Below are 18,333 nucleotides of genomic sequence, written 5' to 3'. Positions count from 1 at the left end.
GCTAAAGGTTAAGGGCAATGGATAGTTTTGGCTATGTTCATTATATCACTTGTATATTTACCAACGATGTGATAACCAAGGAGCGCCAAAAATAGAATATGACATGCAGTCTAAGATTCAAATATTCAGTCGCAACCGGAGTAGTCTACTACGATGCACAACTGAGACATTGTGTAAATAAGTAATCAAAAACCAGTTTCGCGTTTTCAACCAAGGCAGCCAGCAGCTTCATTAGAGCAGCGAGGGCACAGCTCCCATCCAGAAGTGAGCTCATTATTGTACTTGGCAGAGCCGGTCGTCAGGCCAGGAGAGCCCGGGGTTGGATCCAGACATGCCGCACATAGCCGTGATTGTTTTGGTTTTTTTGCCCCTATGCTGCTCCCCCAGAGTGCCACCGTTGGCCAGATGGTGCAGGCTTGGCCATGCCAGTGGCTGTATGTCTTTCACTCCCAAAGTGTCATTGCTGTACAATGTAGACTAAGTAAGGATTGATTTAAAAGACCACAGAGATGCCAGCATGTGCACTAAAAGTTAATTTGGATGGGGATGTGGCAATGTTACTTAGAGTAAGTTGTTGTATTTACACTCGATGCTCAAATTAAGAGCACATAAAAATAAAAGTGGATTCCAAAATTGCCTCCACTGAATTGTAAAGACCAATATCCAATCAAAGCAGTTCGGAGTAAAGCGTCATGTGACAGTCTGTGTGACATTTGCAACTGTAATCCAATAGCACAGGCATTTACACCCCGATCCAAGTGTCTGTGCTGACAGGGACTCTAGACCCCTTATCATCAACAATTCTCTCACTTCAATCTTTTTTTTTTCTTTTCAACTTCAGTGCTATGTTGAAGTTTTGTGCAGAATTTGGTTGATTGTAGTATTTATTCACATAGTTTCTGAGGGGGAGAATACAGGGGAAAATGAGAGAGAATGAAAGATCTGCTTTTCCATAGAAGAAGAAGGGAGGGAGAAGTGTGGGGGGGAGAAAGTATTTCTCACAGACACCCTTTGCTGGCACCTGTCACTCTTTTGTCATGGGGACAAACTGCCCGTCCTTTGGCTCCGATTGCTGATGGGAGTGGGGGTTGACTGAATTAACAGAGGCTGTGGAGGTAGTGTAGTCATGTTCGGGGCGGTCCTTACCCCAAGAACACCCTCCTGATCAGCGCTCTGTCATCCCTCCTGACCCTCCACTTGAGAGTCTCCTCCCCAAGCTCCAAGAGACACTTTGGAGGTATAAATCAGAAGGAAAAGAACATAGAGAAGGTAGAAGAAGGCTGGAGAGCGAAATGAAAGTCACAGAGAGCTTTGTCAAGGGCAGGGACATTTGGCTGGTGAGCAGCATGTGTTTGGTGGCCTCCTACTTCTGGCACAGGCTGTGGGATTTACTCTGCTACAGGAGGAGGAACAGAGCATCCATCCCACCTGGCATACAGGTAGAGAAGGCTTTTTCACTTGTTGAATAATACTCAGAGGTATGTGTTCTCACTCACAGCCATGTACTAACATTGGCATGGTTACGGGACACTAACACATCTCTTTTTCCTTGTTTTCTGAATGGTACCTGAGTAGTATATGTGTCACGTAACTAAGGTAAATTTTGATTTAACCAGTCCATCAGTATTTCCCCCTTTCTTCAAGGACATTTTTGGACCAGGCTAGTTGTGACTCGTTTATATGCTCTTTATTTCTAACATGTGGAAAGGGAGAGTATTTTGATTGTTCAGTAGAGTAAGCCTTATATAGAAAAGCTCATTTGCAAAAGTCTCAGACTGTAAGTGTGAGCAGCAGACTTACCAACACCTGCAGAGATGTCATTAAGACACAAGATCTAGTCTGGCCATGTGCTGCTTTAATGGTTGATGTTTTCAGAAATAGATTATGATAATTTCATATAACTTTTAAGTTTTCATTTTCAACATCAATCATATGCATGTTGTAGACAATCAGGTCTACACAGTGTATACTGCAGAAAACCATATCATTCATTTCATTTGGAGTTCAGTTTGCTTTTACATTATGATGGATTGCCTCTCTCCAACGATCAGTGACTATTGACAACAATGCTTTGATGAGCTGCTAACACATTAGATCCTGACAAAAAGTCTGGACTATATTCAGAGGGGATGACAGCAAGTGATGAAGCACCGCCATTGTCTAATCTCCCTCTTCTGATAATCTCCCTCTCCTCTTCCTTAGGAATGTCCCATGAAGCAGGAGAAGCAGTGATTTGAAAATGTGATTTTTTCACTGGGCCTGTCCTGTTTCCTGTTTTCTTTCTCCTCCCTTTGCTCATCCTCCCCACTATTTCATCTCTCAGTGTATACTCTCTGAAAGGCATCTAGAGTTGTATAAGCAGTGAGTTAAAGTTTAAGAGCGGCTGTTAGCACATGATGTGTTTGATCGTGGAGACAGCAGGGCAGAGATTTACAATTGGTTGTCAGGTTAGGGAGACACAAATAAGTTAAAGGTGGCACTAAGCAGAAGAATAAATCTGTATTCCTGGAACTTCATCTTCTGATGATTGACCACAGAGGTGCTTTTAAAAGGCCAGTCAAATAGAAGCTCTGATATTTTGTGTAGCACACCACTCTCCCTTGTTTTTTATATCTCTACAGCCATGCCATTAGTTTGTCTGTAATGAGATACCTACATTTTGGCTGAGACAGTTAGTGTCCTTGTTTGCACCTTCTCCTAGGTATAATAATAGGAAATACAAGGCCACTTGTGTGCCATTAGTCACGTGTGTGGACTGACTATTGTTATTATTCTTGGTTACCTTGGGAGAGACTATGATGCACACACATGATTTATTGTTGATGCACAAAAAGAGTTTGACTTCTGTGGGCCATATCTAGCCCGCAGGTCCTATTAGATACCACAATTATAGGAGCTGTCAAGCTGTTTTTTGTATGAGTTTGAAGCCTTGGAAATCTCCCAGTATGTGTCAGCAGGGAGCAGGAACATTGTGCTCTTGTGCAAATGTGCTTCATTATACCATCAAGTTTTGTGATACAGTTCAAGGAGAGTACACTCTCTGCCATTTCTTTTGATAGGGACTGTTATGGCAACTGCTGGGAATGAGTTTCCTCTTTAATCACAGTATTATAATTACTATAACCTCAGCCAGCAAACAGGCACCACAGATGTCTCCTTCCTTAGGGAATTTTATTCAGTGGCATTGGATATTCTTGCCGGTTAATGCCGGTGCATTTCTATACTTTACTTTATTGGGTTTATTTGACAGGGACAATGTGCATCAAAATATTTTTACAGCCTGGATGGGGGCCAAAGAAGCCAGGATTCATTTCAAATTTAAATTCTATGCTAAAAGAAGATAGCAGACACCTAAACTTGCATCAGGCTGTTTCAGGTTGAAACAATCACTCATGCCAGGGAGATTTCACCATCAGCATTTCGAAATTGAGTTCCTCCACTCAAGGGCACCATCACAGCATGACAGGATTATGTCATGGAGCATTTGGTTCTCCAGCTGAATGTCAAATTTAACTCAATTAGTTAGCTCAACGTATGGTTGTTTGCACTTTCAGCACTAATTCTCAGTACCCATAAGTGGAGAGACAGGACATATTGTACTGGTAGTTATGATACACATGTGTTTTACTGTGTTGTGGATAGCAACAGTAAGGCAGGAGTGAATTATAATGATAAAACATGAGATGAGGAGCCAGTGGTGTTTATGAGAGGACAGAGTCGAGTGAGTCTACTGTGCAGATACAGTGGGCTCTAGTGGTAAACCATGACCAGTACACTGTGTAGAGCAGAGTATTAATGTTTTGGTGGGATTGGCTGATCAGTTGACACTGAATTGCAGAGAGCTTGCAGCATAGCATGACATTCCAGTATGTCTGATATAATCATGTCTGTACTGTTGGATACCTGTTGCAGTTATTTGTTTGTTTCTGCCAAACCATTAGATTTATCTGATAGAAAAAATAGCAGGTTCAAATTGTTAGACTGCATATTTAAAGGAACTCTGCATCAGTCTAAATATACACACTACACTTGTATGAGTGTAAATGCACACATTCTATATGAAGTTGTCCTTGATGCCTTTAGAGTACACCTCAAAGACGAGCTCAAGCTCTATCGCCCTCTCTTCTTTCCATTCCTCTCTTGGCATTTAGGAGATCCACACTATTAATATACTGTATGTGACTAAGCTCTTCCTATGTGACTTACAGCATCCTGTCAGTAACCTTTATTACCCTGTATGATATACTCAATGTAAAATCCTCTTACATGTCCATACTGTTTGCAGTGTATCATAATATGGTGACACTGTGTGGTGTGTGGCAATGACATGGTACTTACTGTAGGTGTTTTTTCGTGAGAAATATTGTTATTATATACGTTTTTTTACTGCACAGTTACAGGGAAGAATGTTGTGTAAAATCAGACTTTTCAGCTCTGTAGATTCAATAATTGATTTTGGCACCAAAATCATCTCCGTTATCTGGATGAAAGGTGCCACCTGCTGTTCAAAATGTGACAGAACCTAGGGAGTGATTAAATGGACCAGGCACATAAAGTTGGCACCTGCCTTGAGCCAGTCCCATTCCACATCCAGCATCAGCACATATTCTATAAAATCTCTCAACATTTGGATGTTTATACTTAAGGCAATAACTCATCAACTCATCAATCATTTGTAAATATATTACATTCCACATTACAGATCTAATCCATGCAATTGATTTTCATGTATGTGTATGTATGGGAGGATGATCTATTGAATCAGAGCATATTTCATCAAATGTAGTAATTTGCAAACCTTGCTATCCAAAGCCAGAAAGTCTGTCAAAGTGCAACAGCCAACTGTGTTTACACGGCAAGAAAAAACACGAGTTGACAGGGAGAGAAGATAAGAGACGCTTAAGACATTAGCGGGAGTTATGTTTCATGGCTGCCGCGCACGTTTATGCCCCCTAGTTTCCAAGAGAAAGTATAGCCGGAGTTGGCAGGCTGAGGGGTGTGAGAGGGCAGATGGAGAGGTGACTGGACACCCTGGACACAGCTCACAACCCGGGGGCTTCCCAGGACATTGTGTTCTCACTAAAGGGGCAGCGCTCCATTTTTAACAGTTCATCTTGTCCGATTGCCAAGCGAATGTCCTAATACCACACAGGTCACACTACTACACACAGCTTATTTTGATCAGAATAAGATGTTGTTTGTAAGATTTCACATTTAATTGCCTTTTTGCTCTCATAATCACAGAGTGTAGAGAGAAGCAACACCATCCCGCTCAATCAGATCCACTGTTTGGTGGATTGCACTCAAAAAAGTAGACGGTCGGTAGACTAAATTACGTCTAACTAACATCTTTTATTTAACGTGGTGCAGGGGAGGAAAAAGGACACAGATGTTTTAGCCTCAGGCCTTCATCAGTGTGTCATGATCATGTCTCCATCTGGAACGCGATGAATTTAGTAATTAATAGTAGTAATAATAGACAACAACTTATTATTTTCTTCACATTTTTTAAGGTTGCAAAGGAAAAAGAACATTTAAAGAACATAAGTTTGCAAAGCTTTATTTTGGTGCTAAGCCTTCTGTGTATATCAATTTACCTTTAAAATGTTTTCACTCAAGAGCTCAGCAAGTCAGTAGGTGTTGAAATTGTGAGGTCAACCAGGACACACACAAACACACACATACCCATCCTCACCCTCACACACAAACACACACACACACACACACACACACACACACACACACACACACACACACACACACACACACACACACACACACACACACACGCACACTGGATTATTATTTGATTATGTAGTCTGTCTGAGCTTGTCATTATGTTTCTAAACATCCTGATACTTTTGCTGTCACATTAACCAAACAACATTACAGTCATGCACCAGTAGACAGGGCAGTGATTCCTCAGCTGCCACCTAGTGTACTGAGGCTGAGCATTCATAAGACATAGTTCTGTTTGGCAGAGAAGGTGAGAGAGGACTTTGAGCATTGGTCATGATGCCATTACGTTCACTAGCATTAGTTTCACTGTAAAGTATCAGTGATATAAACTCAACCTCTGCTTTATGTAATAAGCCCCACCAGCCTAAGGTCTGTTTATATCCTCTGTTCGATGACCTTAAAGTGCCCCGGGTCTATGCAAAGCAGGGTATAATGTGGTAGTGCAATAGTCTAACATTTGTTGTGCAGCAAAATTTAAACTTTCATTTACATTATGAGTATCACATACAGTCACATACAGTATATCTGCTACTATAAACAGTAGTTTTTAACAATGCTGTGTTGCAGAAATCTAACAGTGTTGAACATTGTTCAACGGTTTTCAACATGTGTATAGAATACTTGACTTTCTCCTTGCTGCCTGGATGGAAAAAATCTATTCTATTTCTTCCATGCACACTAGTGCATGAGTAAGATTACTCTCCATGCCCCTCAAAGTGACACAGCCTGAGTCGAATGACCTACGTTGTCAGAATTGCCTGTCATCTGTTGGCATCCAAGGACAGGTGTGAGCGTCCCTCTCTCTCTCCCTGAGTGAATGATGCCTGGTTCAACTCCCATCTGTTTCTGCCCTGTAAGAGTCACTTGTCTTCTCCTCTGCGGCAGCCTTTGCGCAAGTGAACGTAGAAGAAAATAAAAATACAAGGGAATACAGGGGGGATCAGCCCGCTCTTACCGGCCTAACTGCTATAGGAAAGACACTGAAGGTTGAACACAGCCTTGATTCTTATCTGAATGAGAGAGGAGAATGATACTCAACTTGGTGTGGTGACTTGTGGTGAAACATGAGCTGACTGGTTACCCCCTTTCACCCACCCCACCCCACTCCATCCCATCTCCCCTTCACCCTGCACCTGTGAGCCCAGCCTTTGCCATGGGCCACTGGAGTGAGGTGAGTGCTGGAATATTTTTGGCTAGGCCTTTGAGGCTCAGTTTGCAGCCTGTGCCTCCTTTGTCAAAAGTATGTGTTACGGTGGCTTGGGCAAAGCCGGGTGCCTGTTTAGCCTCATCATGCCAGAATTTATGAGGACAACATGAGTTTGCACAGTCATAGGAGATAATCTGAGGTGGCCTTTTTGCTCAGCACAAGTGGTATACCTGAAAACACAACATCCATTTAATGCCTACAGATTGAAGGCAGGAAACAAATTGATTAACAAACTAGAAGTGTGTTGCAGTATCCGATTATTGAAACTTTCTATAAAAGTTTTTACTAAATATATATATAGCCTAATTATTATTTTGCTTAGGGCAGTGTTTATATGGGTGTTTGATGTCTGTTTGTACCTTGTGAATTGATTCAAAGCCCATATGTCTCTTGTTGGACTAAATCAGGCATATTTTGATAGGTTTATAGGCAACATGGTTTAAGGTCACATTACAAGCGCTAAGTTAAAGTTGATCCCTAACTGTCTTAACTGTGTTCTCGGTGGATGTGTTTGTCAGTGGGTAGGCAGCACATAAATCATCCCTGACAGCCATCTCCTCTTTCAGCAGAAGGGCTAAAGATTTTACTGTAGGTCCCCTTAGCCAGGAACTACAAGCTTCCTCACGTTTCCTCTGACACATGGGTGCTAGTTATAGGCGTTCAACAGGTACGGTGTATTCAGCAAGGAGGGAATTTCCATTGCAAAATGGTTCTTGTTAACAATTATGCATTCGTCACATACTAGTGCCAAATGAATAAAAGCTCAATCCTGGCAGGCTATGCAATGCCACGGTCATCATTATATTTCATATAAAATGTCAACACAGGAATGTGGTACCTTTCACTCAATTGATCTTGATTGGTTTTGAGATGACCTCAAAATGTCTCCTTTTACAATAAAAGGACAATAAAACTAACCTCCTTCTTTACCCTTCCCATTTTCTGAACACCTGTGTGATCCACTCAAGAATGTAGAGCAGACATGTCAGACTGAAATGACAAGTCTCTTCATCCTCATATCAGTAGGAAAAACAACCAGATGAATTAGCCTTGTCACACTTGCCTTTGCACGCTGAAGTAGCACTGTGTACATTGACCAGTTTGACACCTGGCAGGCGAGTGACGGTGGTGGGCTTAAAATTTAAAGGCTCTCAAATGTCTCACAGCCTAAGCAGTGCCAAACCCCCGCCCCAGAGACTTGGCCCTTGCTGACGTAGGCTGTCCCGTTTACATTTAGGGAGACTGGCTTACTCCATTCTTAATACCATTTCTAGTGTGGAGAGGGGCAGGCGCCTGAGATAGAGGGTGAGAGAAATAGGGAAGTCTCTTGACTGGATAACTACTACTAGCCAGAGCTCAAAGAGGCAACTTTACTTTAAGTCTTCTTTACAGTTTCATACAAGAGATTTAAAGCCTGCATTGCTTGTGACTGGATTTTGGAATTGAGTCATTTTTTTGTGAAGAGGATTTTCTTTCTTTCTCTCTCTTTTACTTTTCCATATTTTAATTAGTTTGCAAACTGAAGGGGAGCATTGAAGGGTAGAGCTGGCTACGTTTTTTGAAAAAGTCTTTCCGTCTGTTGCACGGACGTTATTGGTCCTTTTTTTTTTCTCAAGTGGGTGACTTAATGTGATTTTATTTCACCTGGCGCCATGAGTTCCATGGTCATGAACACAGTGGGAGACCAGAAAGATGGCAACAGCGCAAGCTTTGACCTCATCCAAAATCGTATCGAGTCGCTGAGTAGCAAGATGGACAGGCTCATCAACATCCAAGAAAAGGTCCTCAACCGACTAGATGGGATGTCTCAGGACATTGATGGCATCGAAAGGGATATGGAGAATCTGAAGGTTGACAAGGAGGAGATCCATGTGCCACCCAGGGTAGTGAACCAGACCCAGGTCCTGGGAGGAGAGATGAGGGAGATGTGTCAGGAGATGAGCTCCATCATGTCGGTTGTTAACCAGCGCTCAGAGCAGCAGGCTCAGAAGCTTGAAGGGATGGAGAAACTGGTCCTCAGCATGCAGCAGGTGATCAGCTTCATTGGAGAGACGGTGAAGAGCTCCAAGGTTATGGAGCTGATGTTCAAAGGCCCTGCCGCTCGAAAGGCCTCCAAACCCAAAGACAATAAAGGCAAACAAGAAGCCAAGAAGGCTGACAAGGTGAGACTAGGAGCCTGAACTAACATGGTCAAACTCCAAAATGATCTCCGCTTTAAGTGTGTATTTATAGTGAAATGTGAAGTGGCTGGATTATGTTGCTTTTGTATAGAAATAGCTTTTGGAGAAATAGGTTTCAGTGTATAGGCTGGGCCACCACACATTGCCCTGGGGTTTAACATATGGCCAGTTTAAGATTTTGAAGTGCCTGGAGGTGTGGCCACTACTCTTGCTATTTACAATGTTGGAAGAGATATGACATGTTTTCCATCCTGGGTTTGAATCATTAGGTCTTATCAGCATCTTGATGTTCTTGGCACTATATGCATGAAAATGATCATAGCAGCAAAGCTGACCACTCAAGAGGAGTTCTCTTACCTAGAAATGTGGCTTGGCTTGTGTTTTGAATTCCCCACAGAATGGGTAATAGGTAATGTGGGCTTTGACTTGGCCAACTGATGATTGAAGGTAAAGTAATTAAGAAAGATATTTACAGTTATCTAAAATGATGCAGAATAATTTGGTCACTCACGTCACATTTAAAGCCGCAGCTTAACTCCTATTTCTACTATGTTGCATCCCTACCCATGCTCCATGCAACATGGCTTCCTAGGCATGAGGCACACTGTGGGACCCCCGTAGGGCATGAGAGAGCCAGTGTGAGGCCAGGGGTGAAATGCAAGTGGCCAGGTTTAGAAATGCTGTTTTTGGAGTGGGGCGGCAGTGTTTGTGGTCTAAAAGGGCCTTAACCCCCAGAGCTAGTCAGGAGTCAGGTGTCAACAGATTGTGATGAGTCAGTCTTTCTCCCTTCCTCTCTCTAGTGGTCTCTTTCTCTCTGTAGCTCACTTTATCTATCTACATTTCTATCTATCTATTGTGTGCACAATATTAGTTTTTCTCTCACTTCTGTCCTTGTTATGGTCAATGTTATGTTTGCGTAATGTGCTGACGGGAGGGTTTTAGGAATTAAACATCTACAACACAGAAAATTAAGACTCAATTAAAGACACAGTATGTTTACATTGCTAGGTGTCCCTTCTTTTAGCGATGGGTATTACCTAAAGTCTATGGCATTTGATTGAATACACATCCAGTGCATCTTTCTACAAATTATTTACCTTTATTACCTATATACCATTTATTATAATCTTTTTGGAGGTCCTGCCAAGATAACGGTTTTGAATTACCTTTGATTTAGAGGTTCAAGTAAAGGTCTGTATTTAACACTGCGTGCAGTGTTTCAGAATTGTTGGCACAGGTTCAGATGAGTAAGTATGTCAGTGAGTTTTAATGGATGAATAGCTCCACTGTGTAGAGTCTTTCTAAAGAATGATGGTCTTTCTAAGGGACAAAGCTTTGTACTGGTATGTCAAATGTCAAATTTAAATTCTTAATGTCTTAAATTTCAGCTTTGACTGATGCTGAACTGCCAAAAACAAGGGAAATGTAGCTATTCAACTTTACATTGTTTTTGTTCCTGGGGCTTAAAGGCATTTCCTGTGGCGTTTTGTGGCACTAAAGTTGCCTCCAAAACAAACCTGAGGTTTTTGCCGCTCTCGTAATCCAAACATAAGGCAGAGAGTGGCCCTCTGAAGGTCAGTGAGTGCTGTTTGGCAGTAGAGCCATGAGCTGCACTTACAGATACTCCAAAGTAGGTTATCAGCAGCACATGCGCATCACTTGCATGGCTGCAGATGACAGAGTGGTATCTTTTTTCATCTATAATCTGCGAGCAAAGAGCAGACTCACCTAGAGTGCAGTTGAGACGTCATGTGGGAACGTTGTCACATTTCAGAGGAAGTACATACATAGTACACGTGTTACAGTGCAGAGTTTTCAATGGTACAGTTACAGTTTTTTTGTATTTGCATTATTTATTTACTCTATAGCTAATTAATGTTTTCCATTTTGAATTATACTAAACTCTCCAACAACAATTATATGGCCATATTATTTCCCTATGATTAATGACCACATACCCATGTGATGGCTTCCGTGTGACTCTCATTTCAAGGAATTTCTGTTGTCGTCAGAGCGCTTGTCAGGTGGTCACTCTATCTCCCTCCACCTCCAGAGGTGTGAGATGTCTGTCTAGTAACTTGTGTTACTCTAGCCCCTACACACAGTCTCCAAACTCCCAACCAGAGATTTGTACTCCAGAAAACACTGCTGTCACAGTGGAAACTCTACACTCAAAATATCTCCGCTGCTTCACCGCGGCACTGTGTTTACCTCACGACAACATTCAGAGAACAAATGTGAGACCCTGCGTTCAAGACTGTTTTTCTTTCCATGCTAACCTGATCACAGAGTGTTTAGTGAGTTCCCTCTGCTTCGAAATTTGAATAACAGCCTATGGTCGCTTGTAATATTTTCCGCTCAGGGTCAGCATTGCGTTCCATCACTGAGTATGACAAGTGATAAGCTATAAATTCACAGCCCTGCCACTCTGTCTATCCATCTGCTATGAATAATCAAAGGCATGCCATCATCCAAGTCAATGTGTGCATGGAGAAGAGCAAGAGAGCGCTAACCTATACCCTGACAACAGAGACGCTATTGTTTATAATATGTCGCCAACTAACTTCATTGTTTCATCCATTCATCATTCATCCATTCATTCTTTAATTAATTTGATTCACTTCTAGCGTTGTGTACATATTATTTATGACCATTGTTTCTAACTACCTTCATCAGATCGCTTACCTCTCACTCTTATTGACATCCTTACTTAACACATGACATCTCTTCCATTCCATGTGCATGCATGTAACCCTGCCAAGCTTTGCCATCTTGTCTTTTTAACAGACCACTACCTCTAATAAAGCTGCTAAAGGGACTCAAGAGATAACTCCTGCATGTGAACCCAGTGCTCAAGAGGCTTCTCCCAAGATAAAGCTCCGTGGACCAAAGCATTTCCTCGCCTCACGTAAATGTGGAAACTTTGTAGGTTCATTGCACATATTGTTAATATCTGTATTTGCATTTGTCTATTTATGTATTATGTGCATGCACATTGTGCTGTAGTAAAGCTGTAGCGTTTTTGGATTCAGTTTGGTTTCAAATTCTTCCCCCAAAATATTTTTTGCATAAAGGGATGCCTTTTTGACGTTTTGCTTATTTTGCTGTTTTTCTTCACCAGAAACTTGTCGCATTGTGAGCAATCTTTTGTAGCCACACAAGAGCCATGCAAGATTACATTGTGCCAAAAAAAAACCAAATGTTGCAAATTTCTGCTGAAGAAGAACCTACCAAATTCAAAATGCTACAGTATTCCTTTAAGAAAACATTTAAACTGAGACATTTCTCAGTGATGATATCAATATTTTACTTGACTCCATACACATTCATTGATTGATTCTCATTGTCTTCATCTCCCTTTTCACTTTTTCCTACTTTGTATTTCACAGCTGAAAGACCACAAAGGCAAAGACGGGAAGGAGAAGCCCTGTTTGAGCCTTAAGGGTCTGAAAGTTCAAAAGAAGAAGAAGCCCCCAGACACAGCAGGTGCTTGAATCAACGCACAATTCCCTCTACACAAATATCTAAATGCTTAAACTCCAGTGTTCCTCGGCCAGTCAAACTAATCTGAGAGACACAGCAGCAGCACTCACAACAAGTGCAACATATAAACATGAGCATGGATTTGTTCTCGGAGCTTCCACTCCATGAGAGGTACTTGGTCAGTCAGAGCAGTCATCTGCCACACATATACAGCTATAACCTACTAACATGTATACTGTGACACAGAAACCAAGATCTGAAGGTCAGGGTGAAATATTAGACAGCCTCATGCCATTCCATTCCATTTTATCTTTCACAAGAGTATTCAGTCAGTGTTGCCGCATGTCAGTATGATTGGTAAGTTTACATTATTAACTGATTGTGAGACTGAATACAATGTTCTTCTGTTTGGACCTTTTGTAGACACTATCTCCTTGAAGAAGCAGGTGTTGCTTCTAGAAGATGTAGAGAAACTCAACAAGGAGAATGCAGAGAAATCAGGTCACCAGCTCCCCCCTGCATGTCTGGATCTGGAGGCCGGCGTGTCGCCTGAAGACCCGCAGCTCGGTTCCTCTAGCTGCAACTTGCTGGACTACCTCCGCGAAGACTCCAAAGCTCCGGTGGCTGAGAAAGACGATTTGCCCGAGGGGGTTGATGAGGAGGAGGACGGGCAGAAGGTGAGCGAGGGGGAGGCAGCTGCGAAGGAGACGGAATCCAAGCTTAATGAAGAGGATGCACTGAAGGAGAAAGAGGAGGGGCAGCTGGAAATCCCAGAGGTGAAGGAGAAAGAGGAAGGTGCCGCTGCTGAGGAAGATTCACCAGAAGCGCAAGCCCCAGAACTCCCTGCTTCCCATGATGCTCAGACAGACTCCATTCCTATGAGGTAGTCTATTTTTAAAATATTAAGCTCATCCCTTCATTTTGTTTTACTTTCTTTCTAATTCAGTAATTCGGTGCCTTAGAGTCTCATTTATTTGGATCTAAGATATGCTTTTAAGAGATTCCTATTAATGAAAACAACCCTATGTGACTATGTCCCCAGCCTTTTAGTACTCCATTGATGCCCGCAATTAAACTCATTGCACGCAAATTGAACCATACATATTTTTTCATATTTGTTATGAGCATTGGCCCAGCACGTCTATTTATTTCAGTCAACCAAACATTTAATTGATTCAAATTACCTACATGTTTAAGGGTTTTGGATTAGGGTTAAAAATACAACAACAAAAACTCACTTACTACTTTGTTCTAGCAGTGATGACCACAAAGGTGCCTCCCCACCTCCGGAGGCTGAACAGGACCAGATGGCTGAGGCCAGCACCAGCAGTAAGCGCCATGTGACTCTGGAGGAACCTGGAGAGGAGGACCACAAGAAGAGCCGAGTGGAGGAGGGAGAGGAGAGGGAGAAGGAGGAGGAAACGGAGGAGGATGAACAGAACCTCGAGTCCGAGGGCTGGGCCGTCTTCAGGGCAGATGGAGTCGAAATCAAAGTGGAGCTAAAACAGAGAGTGGAGAGAGCGAGGCAGGAGGAAAGTGATACAGAAAGGACCGATGATGAAGATGCTGAGCGCTACTTTATTGGTGAGTCTGGATAACTTTATCTCCATCGAGGACGCTAGAATGCTTACTTGGGGATTGTAGTTGATTATGTTTCAAACAGAATTGGAGTACAGTGGTATGTAGCCAACTAATTTAAAGCCTCTGTGTTAGTCTAGAACTAGGTCCTCTAGTCACTTCTGTGTAATATCTACAAGTGTGTCTGTAGTCCATGTTTATCATAGCACCTTACTACACATGGCATGCTAACTTGATTACAACAGTCATGACAGTCAGTCTAAAGCCACATTCTGACTGATTAACGACAAAGCTTCTATATTCTCACCCTCCTCCATCTTATTAAAATAGATTATTTATTTTCTCACATCCTCCTTTAGACACCACTCCTCCTCCGGCAGCTCCCTTTATTCACCGGATTGTCTCAGCCAAGCCCAACCAGATCAACAACTTCTACACCATCAACCGGCAGGAGATCCTGGGCGGGTAAGTACTGCACTTCTGTTCAAATCTAAATGTAATGTTAAAAAAAACCCGAAAGCTCTTGATGGCTACTTGATCAGACACAGATCAAAGACGGAGTGAGAAAGAGGTTCTCAATTCCCCATAAAGCCTAATTGCGTAACTCTCCCCCCTCCTCACTTCTCTTCTCTCCCCTGGTTCATAACTTCAGAGTCACGGCAGTTATTTTTACTTTAGGACTGTGGGGTATGTGAAACCGTATCCCCATTGCCAGCTGGTAGCTAATCACTAAGTGTTAATCCGAATCTTCAAAGAGGAGAGGCAGCCCTACTCAGATTTAATGAAATAACTGATAAAACAAAACACTCTCCTAAAACTTCTCTGTTTGAAGAAAACTTGCTCTGCATTTGCAGTGAGGATGGGAAAAAAAAAGTTAAACACTATTTCTACTTCTATTTAACACCTGTTTTGTTGAGGGAGTGTCCCAGTGTGCAACATTCTAGGATTTGTGACTTGCAGGTGATAGAGTTGGCAACTCTTACTCTGACCTCCATCAGGGATTATGCTTACATTGAAGGGGTTGGATGCTCAACAGGTGCAGCTGCAGAAATCTGGACTTGAGCACAGAGTGATAATCTTTTTCTTTCTTTCTCTGCAAGGGGTCGTTTCGGCCAGGTGCACAAATGCGTTGAGAACTCATCCGGTCTCACTTTGGCAGCCAAAATCATCAAAGCCAGGAGTCAGAAAGAGAAGGTACAGCACAATAACATACAGTATAACGATAATTTAATTAGTCCTATTTTGATGACCGCAATAGGTCTATGAGGGCTATTTTACATGTTATAAAAAGCAGGGGCCCAGTTACAATTTTTAGTACATACTGTAGCGCCCCAAGGCCACTTGGAACAGAAGCTGAAGGAATGCCTCTCACCTAGGTGAGAAATATTTGACCTATAAGGACAGCCATTGTCTCATAGCTGGGAACAGCTGACACCTCTCATCGTGTGCATGTGTGCACGCTTGTCTGTGTCTGCATCTATGCTTGTTTGTCTATGCTTGTCTGCGTCTGTGTCTTTGCTCGTCTCCTTCTGTGTCTATGCATGTCTGTGTCTGTGTCTGTGTCTGTGTCTGTCCGTCTGTCTGTCTGTCTGTCTGTGTCTGTCTGTCTGTCTGTGTCTGTGTCTGTGTCTGAGTCTGAGTCTGAGTCTGTGCTCATCTGCGTCTGTGTTTTTGGTAGGAAGTGGTGAAGAATGAGATCCAGGTCATGAATCAACTGGACCATGCCAGCCTGATCCAGCTTTATGCAGCATATGAGTCCAGGAACGACATCATCCTTGTACTTGAATAGTATGTTCCTTATATTCATTTTTTTTCAGTGTACATTCTTCTTTATTTAAAACAACATTTGGAACATGCTACGCTGACAAGTTGGATTGTAAAAGCACTGTCCTTGACTTTCTTAAATTTTGTCCATTTTGTGGGGACTAGAGCAGTCATGCCTAGCATGAATTGTCAATTACATATGATTGATTGAATTATTAATTGAATTTGTTCAACAAATGTATCTTTATAAATATATAGACAATTCTGCTAAAATAGTCAAAACAATACCTTAGATTAAAAATGATATTTAGATTCTGGGTGTTTAGATTTTAATGCATCTGTGTGTTGCCGCAGTGTGGATGGAGGGGAGCTGTTTGACAGGATCATCGATCAGAACTACACTCTGATGGAGTTAGACACTGTGGTGTTCATCAGGCAGATCTGTGAAGGCCTGCAGCACATGCACAAGATGTACATCCTGCATCTAGACCTGAAGGTGATTTGTTGTGAGATTTTTTTTGTTTGTTTCAGACTGTGTGTAACAGGGAACAGAATTGACAAAATCTCATAGTTGAATCAGTCAATCAGTCAATCAATCAATCAATCAATCAATCAATCAATCAATCAATCAATCAATTGAATGATTTATTTTGTTTTGTTATGAATTTCAGCCAGAGAACATTCTATGTGTGAGCAGACTCACAAATAAGATCAAGATCATCGACTTTGGTCTTGCCAGAATGTAAGTATTGGTATTTACATCAATTTAGTTCTATTGTTAACACTTCCATTGACAGCTTAAATGAAAATGTAGTTTGAGACAATGACAGTCTTACATGATGTCCCCACTTAGATATAAACCAAGGGAGAAGTTGAAAGTGAATTTCGGCACCCCAGAGTTTCTTGCTCCTGAAGTAATCAACTACGACTTTGTGTCGTTCAACACAGACATGTGGAGCCTGGGAGTCATTACCTACATGCTGTAAGTAAGCACACATGCGCATGTACACACACACACACACACACACACACACACACACACACACCCACATGCACACACACTAATGATTGCCTGCCTCTTCCTCTTAGCCTCAGTGGTCTCTGTCCCTTCCTTGGTGACGATGACAATGAGACTCTGAATAATATCTTGGCCTGTCAGTGGAGCTTTGAGGAAGAAGAGTTTACAGACACTTCCAAGGAGGCCAAGGACTTCATCGCCAAACTCCTTGTTCCCAATAAAAGGTATCCATCTTCTGTCTCTGTCTTTCACTCTTTCTGTCCATCTCTTTTTGTGTTTCAAGAGCAAGAGATGAATAACTTAGTCATATTTCTGAGTAATTCTTGTGGCATTGTGTCACTCTGCAGCTGGAGGATGGGAGCCGCTGAGGCCTTGAGACATCCTTGGCTGTCTGACCCAGTCCTTCATCACCGCCTTTATTCAAAGGTAGAGTACACACTCTCAGCCTGGTATTGTTAGCTCTCATAAATAAATTGAGATACTCTACACTTTTGTTAAACTCAAACCACTGAATCCTCCAATTAATACTGAAATAATAAACAAGAATTTGGACTTGTACAGAACTAACATTTCGGCTTTTAATTGCTGAACTTTTTGTGTGGCAGTAAAAAGTAGAATGCAAATGCTATTCAATATTCTTTATTATTATCAACACTGTAGTAAATAAAATGTAATTTTTTAACCAGATTAGACATATGTTTAATAATAATATTTAGTGAAAGAGGAAGACTTTCAATCTTTATTATGTGTTATAGTGTTCATTGCTGACCTCCTTTATTTCACAGAAAACTATGTGCAGATCACGGCGATCGTCATGCGTGCCTCCTACAGATATTTAAGGTAGGTCTTTCTTTTCATTATGAAACTCACAAATCAAATTTGTTAGACTGTTTGACTCATTATAGTCTGAATTAAATCTGTATGTTTGTCAGAAGAGATCAGAATATCACTGAATCAACCCTCAGAGGAATGCTTTCAAACTGTCCACAAGGGGGAAGCATGTCTCAAATTTTGTGCAGGGTAGCAGCAAGAAAGAGATGCCCGTGTGTTACAGATGGTGATGGTGGCCCTCTGAAACTAAATTTTCCCCTCCATACTGTCACTTCTAGGGCTTTGCGATGACGTGATGGCTGTAGCTGCGGCCACTCGGACCAACCCTCCTGTACATGTAGATTACCAGAGCTTAGTCTACCTGTGGACCTGCGGCATTGACCGAAATTTACCCTACTGACCCTTTCCTGACATGTGATTCACTGTGTTATGTTAATGCAATTATTCAAGGAAAGTGTCAGCAATATACAAAAGGAAGGGGATTGGGTTGGTATGGGTTTAATTGAGGATAATCACATCATGCATACTGTACT

At 41.9% G+C, this 18,333-nt stretch overlaps 1 protein-coding gene across 1 annotated transcript; it reads left to right on the top strand.

Moving 5' to 3' along the window:
* The first annotated feature begins 8,598 nt into the window (after positions 1-8,598).
* mylk4a (myosin light chain kinase family, member 4a) lies at positions 8,599-17,808 on the top strand. Its single transcript, XM_071926527.2, has 15 exons — positions 8,599-9,108; positions 11,914-12,051; positions 12,516-12,612; positions 13,033-13,492; positions 13,868-13,925; positions 13,989-14,193; positions 14,547-14,652; positions 15,288-15,381; positions 15,866-15,975; positions 16,306-16,447; positions 16,623-16,693; positions 16,805-16,933; positions 17,041-17,193; positions 17,317-17,395; positions 17,755-17,808. Exons 1-15 carry the CDS (start codon positions 8,599-8,601, stop codon positions 17,806-17,808), a joined length of 2,406 nt encoding a protein of 801 aa, XP_071782628.2.
* The last annotated feature ends 525 nt before the right edge of the window (positions 17,809-18,333 follow it).

This window comes from Centroberyx gerrardi, chromosome 13 (assembly GCF_048128805.1).
Source record: "Centroberyx gerrardi isolate f3 chromosome 13, fCenGer3.hap1.cur.20231027, whole genome shotgun sequence".
In the NCBI taxonomy this organism is placed as follows: domain Eukaryota; kingdom Metazoa; phylum Chordata; class Actinopteri; order Beryciformes; family Berycidae; genus Centroberyx; species Centroberyx gerrardi.
Note: the sequence above shows the minus strand (reverse complement) of the source record. Positions and strands in the feature narration are given on the sequence as shown.

Bases quoted from the DNA above. Each gene is read 5' to 3' on its own strand.
- mylk4a (XM_071926527.2), top strand. From the start codon at position 8,599: ATGAGTTCCATGGTCATGAACACAGTGGGAGACCAGAAAGATGGCAAC. The intron at 13,493-13,867 runs GTAGTCTATTTT...TTGTTCTAGCAG, and splicing joins ACAGACTCCATTCCTATGAG to TGATGACCACAAAGGTGCCT. The intron at 16,448-16,622 runs GTGATTTGTTGT...TATGAATTTCAG, and splicing joins TCCTGCATCTAGACCTGAAG to CCAGAGAACATTCTATGTGT.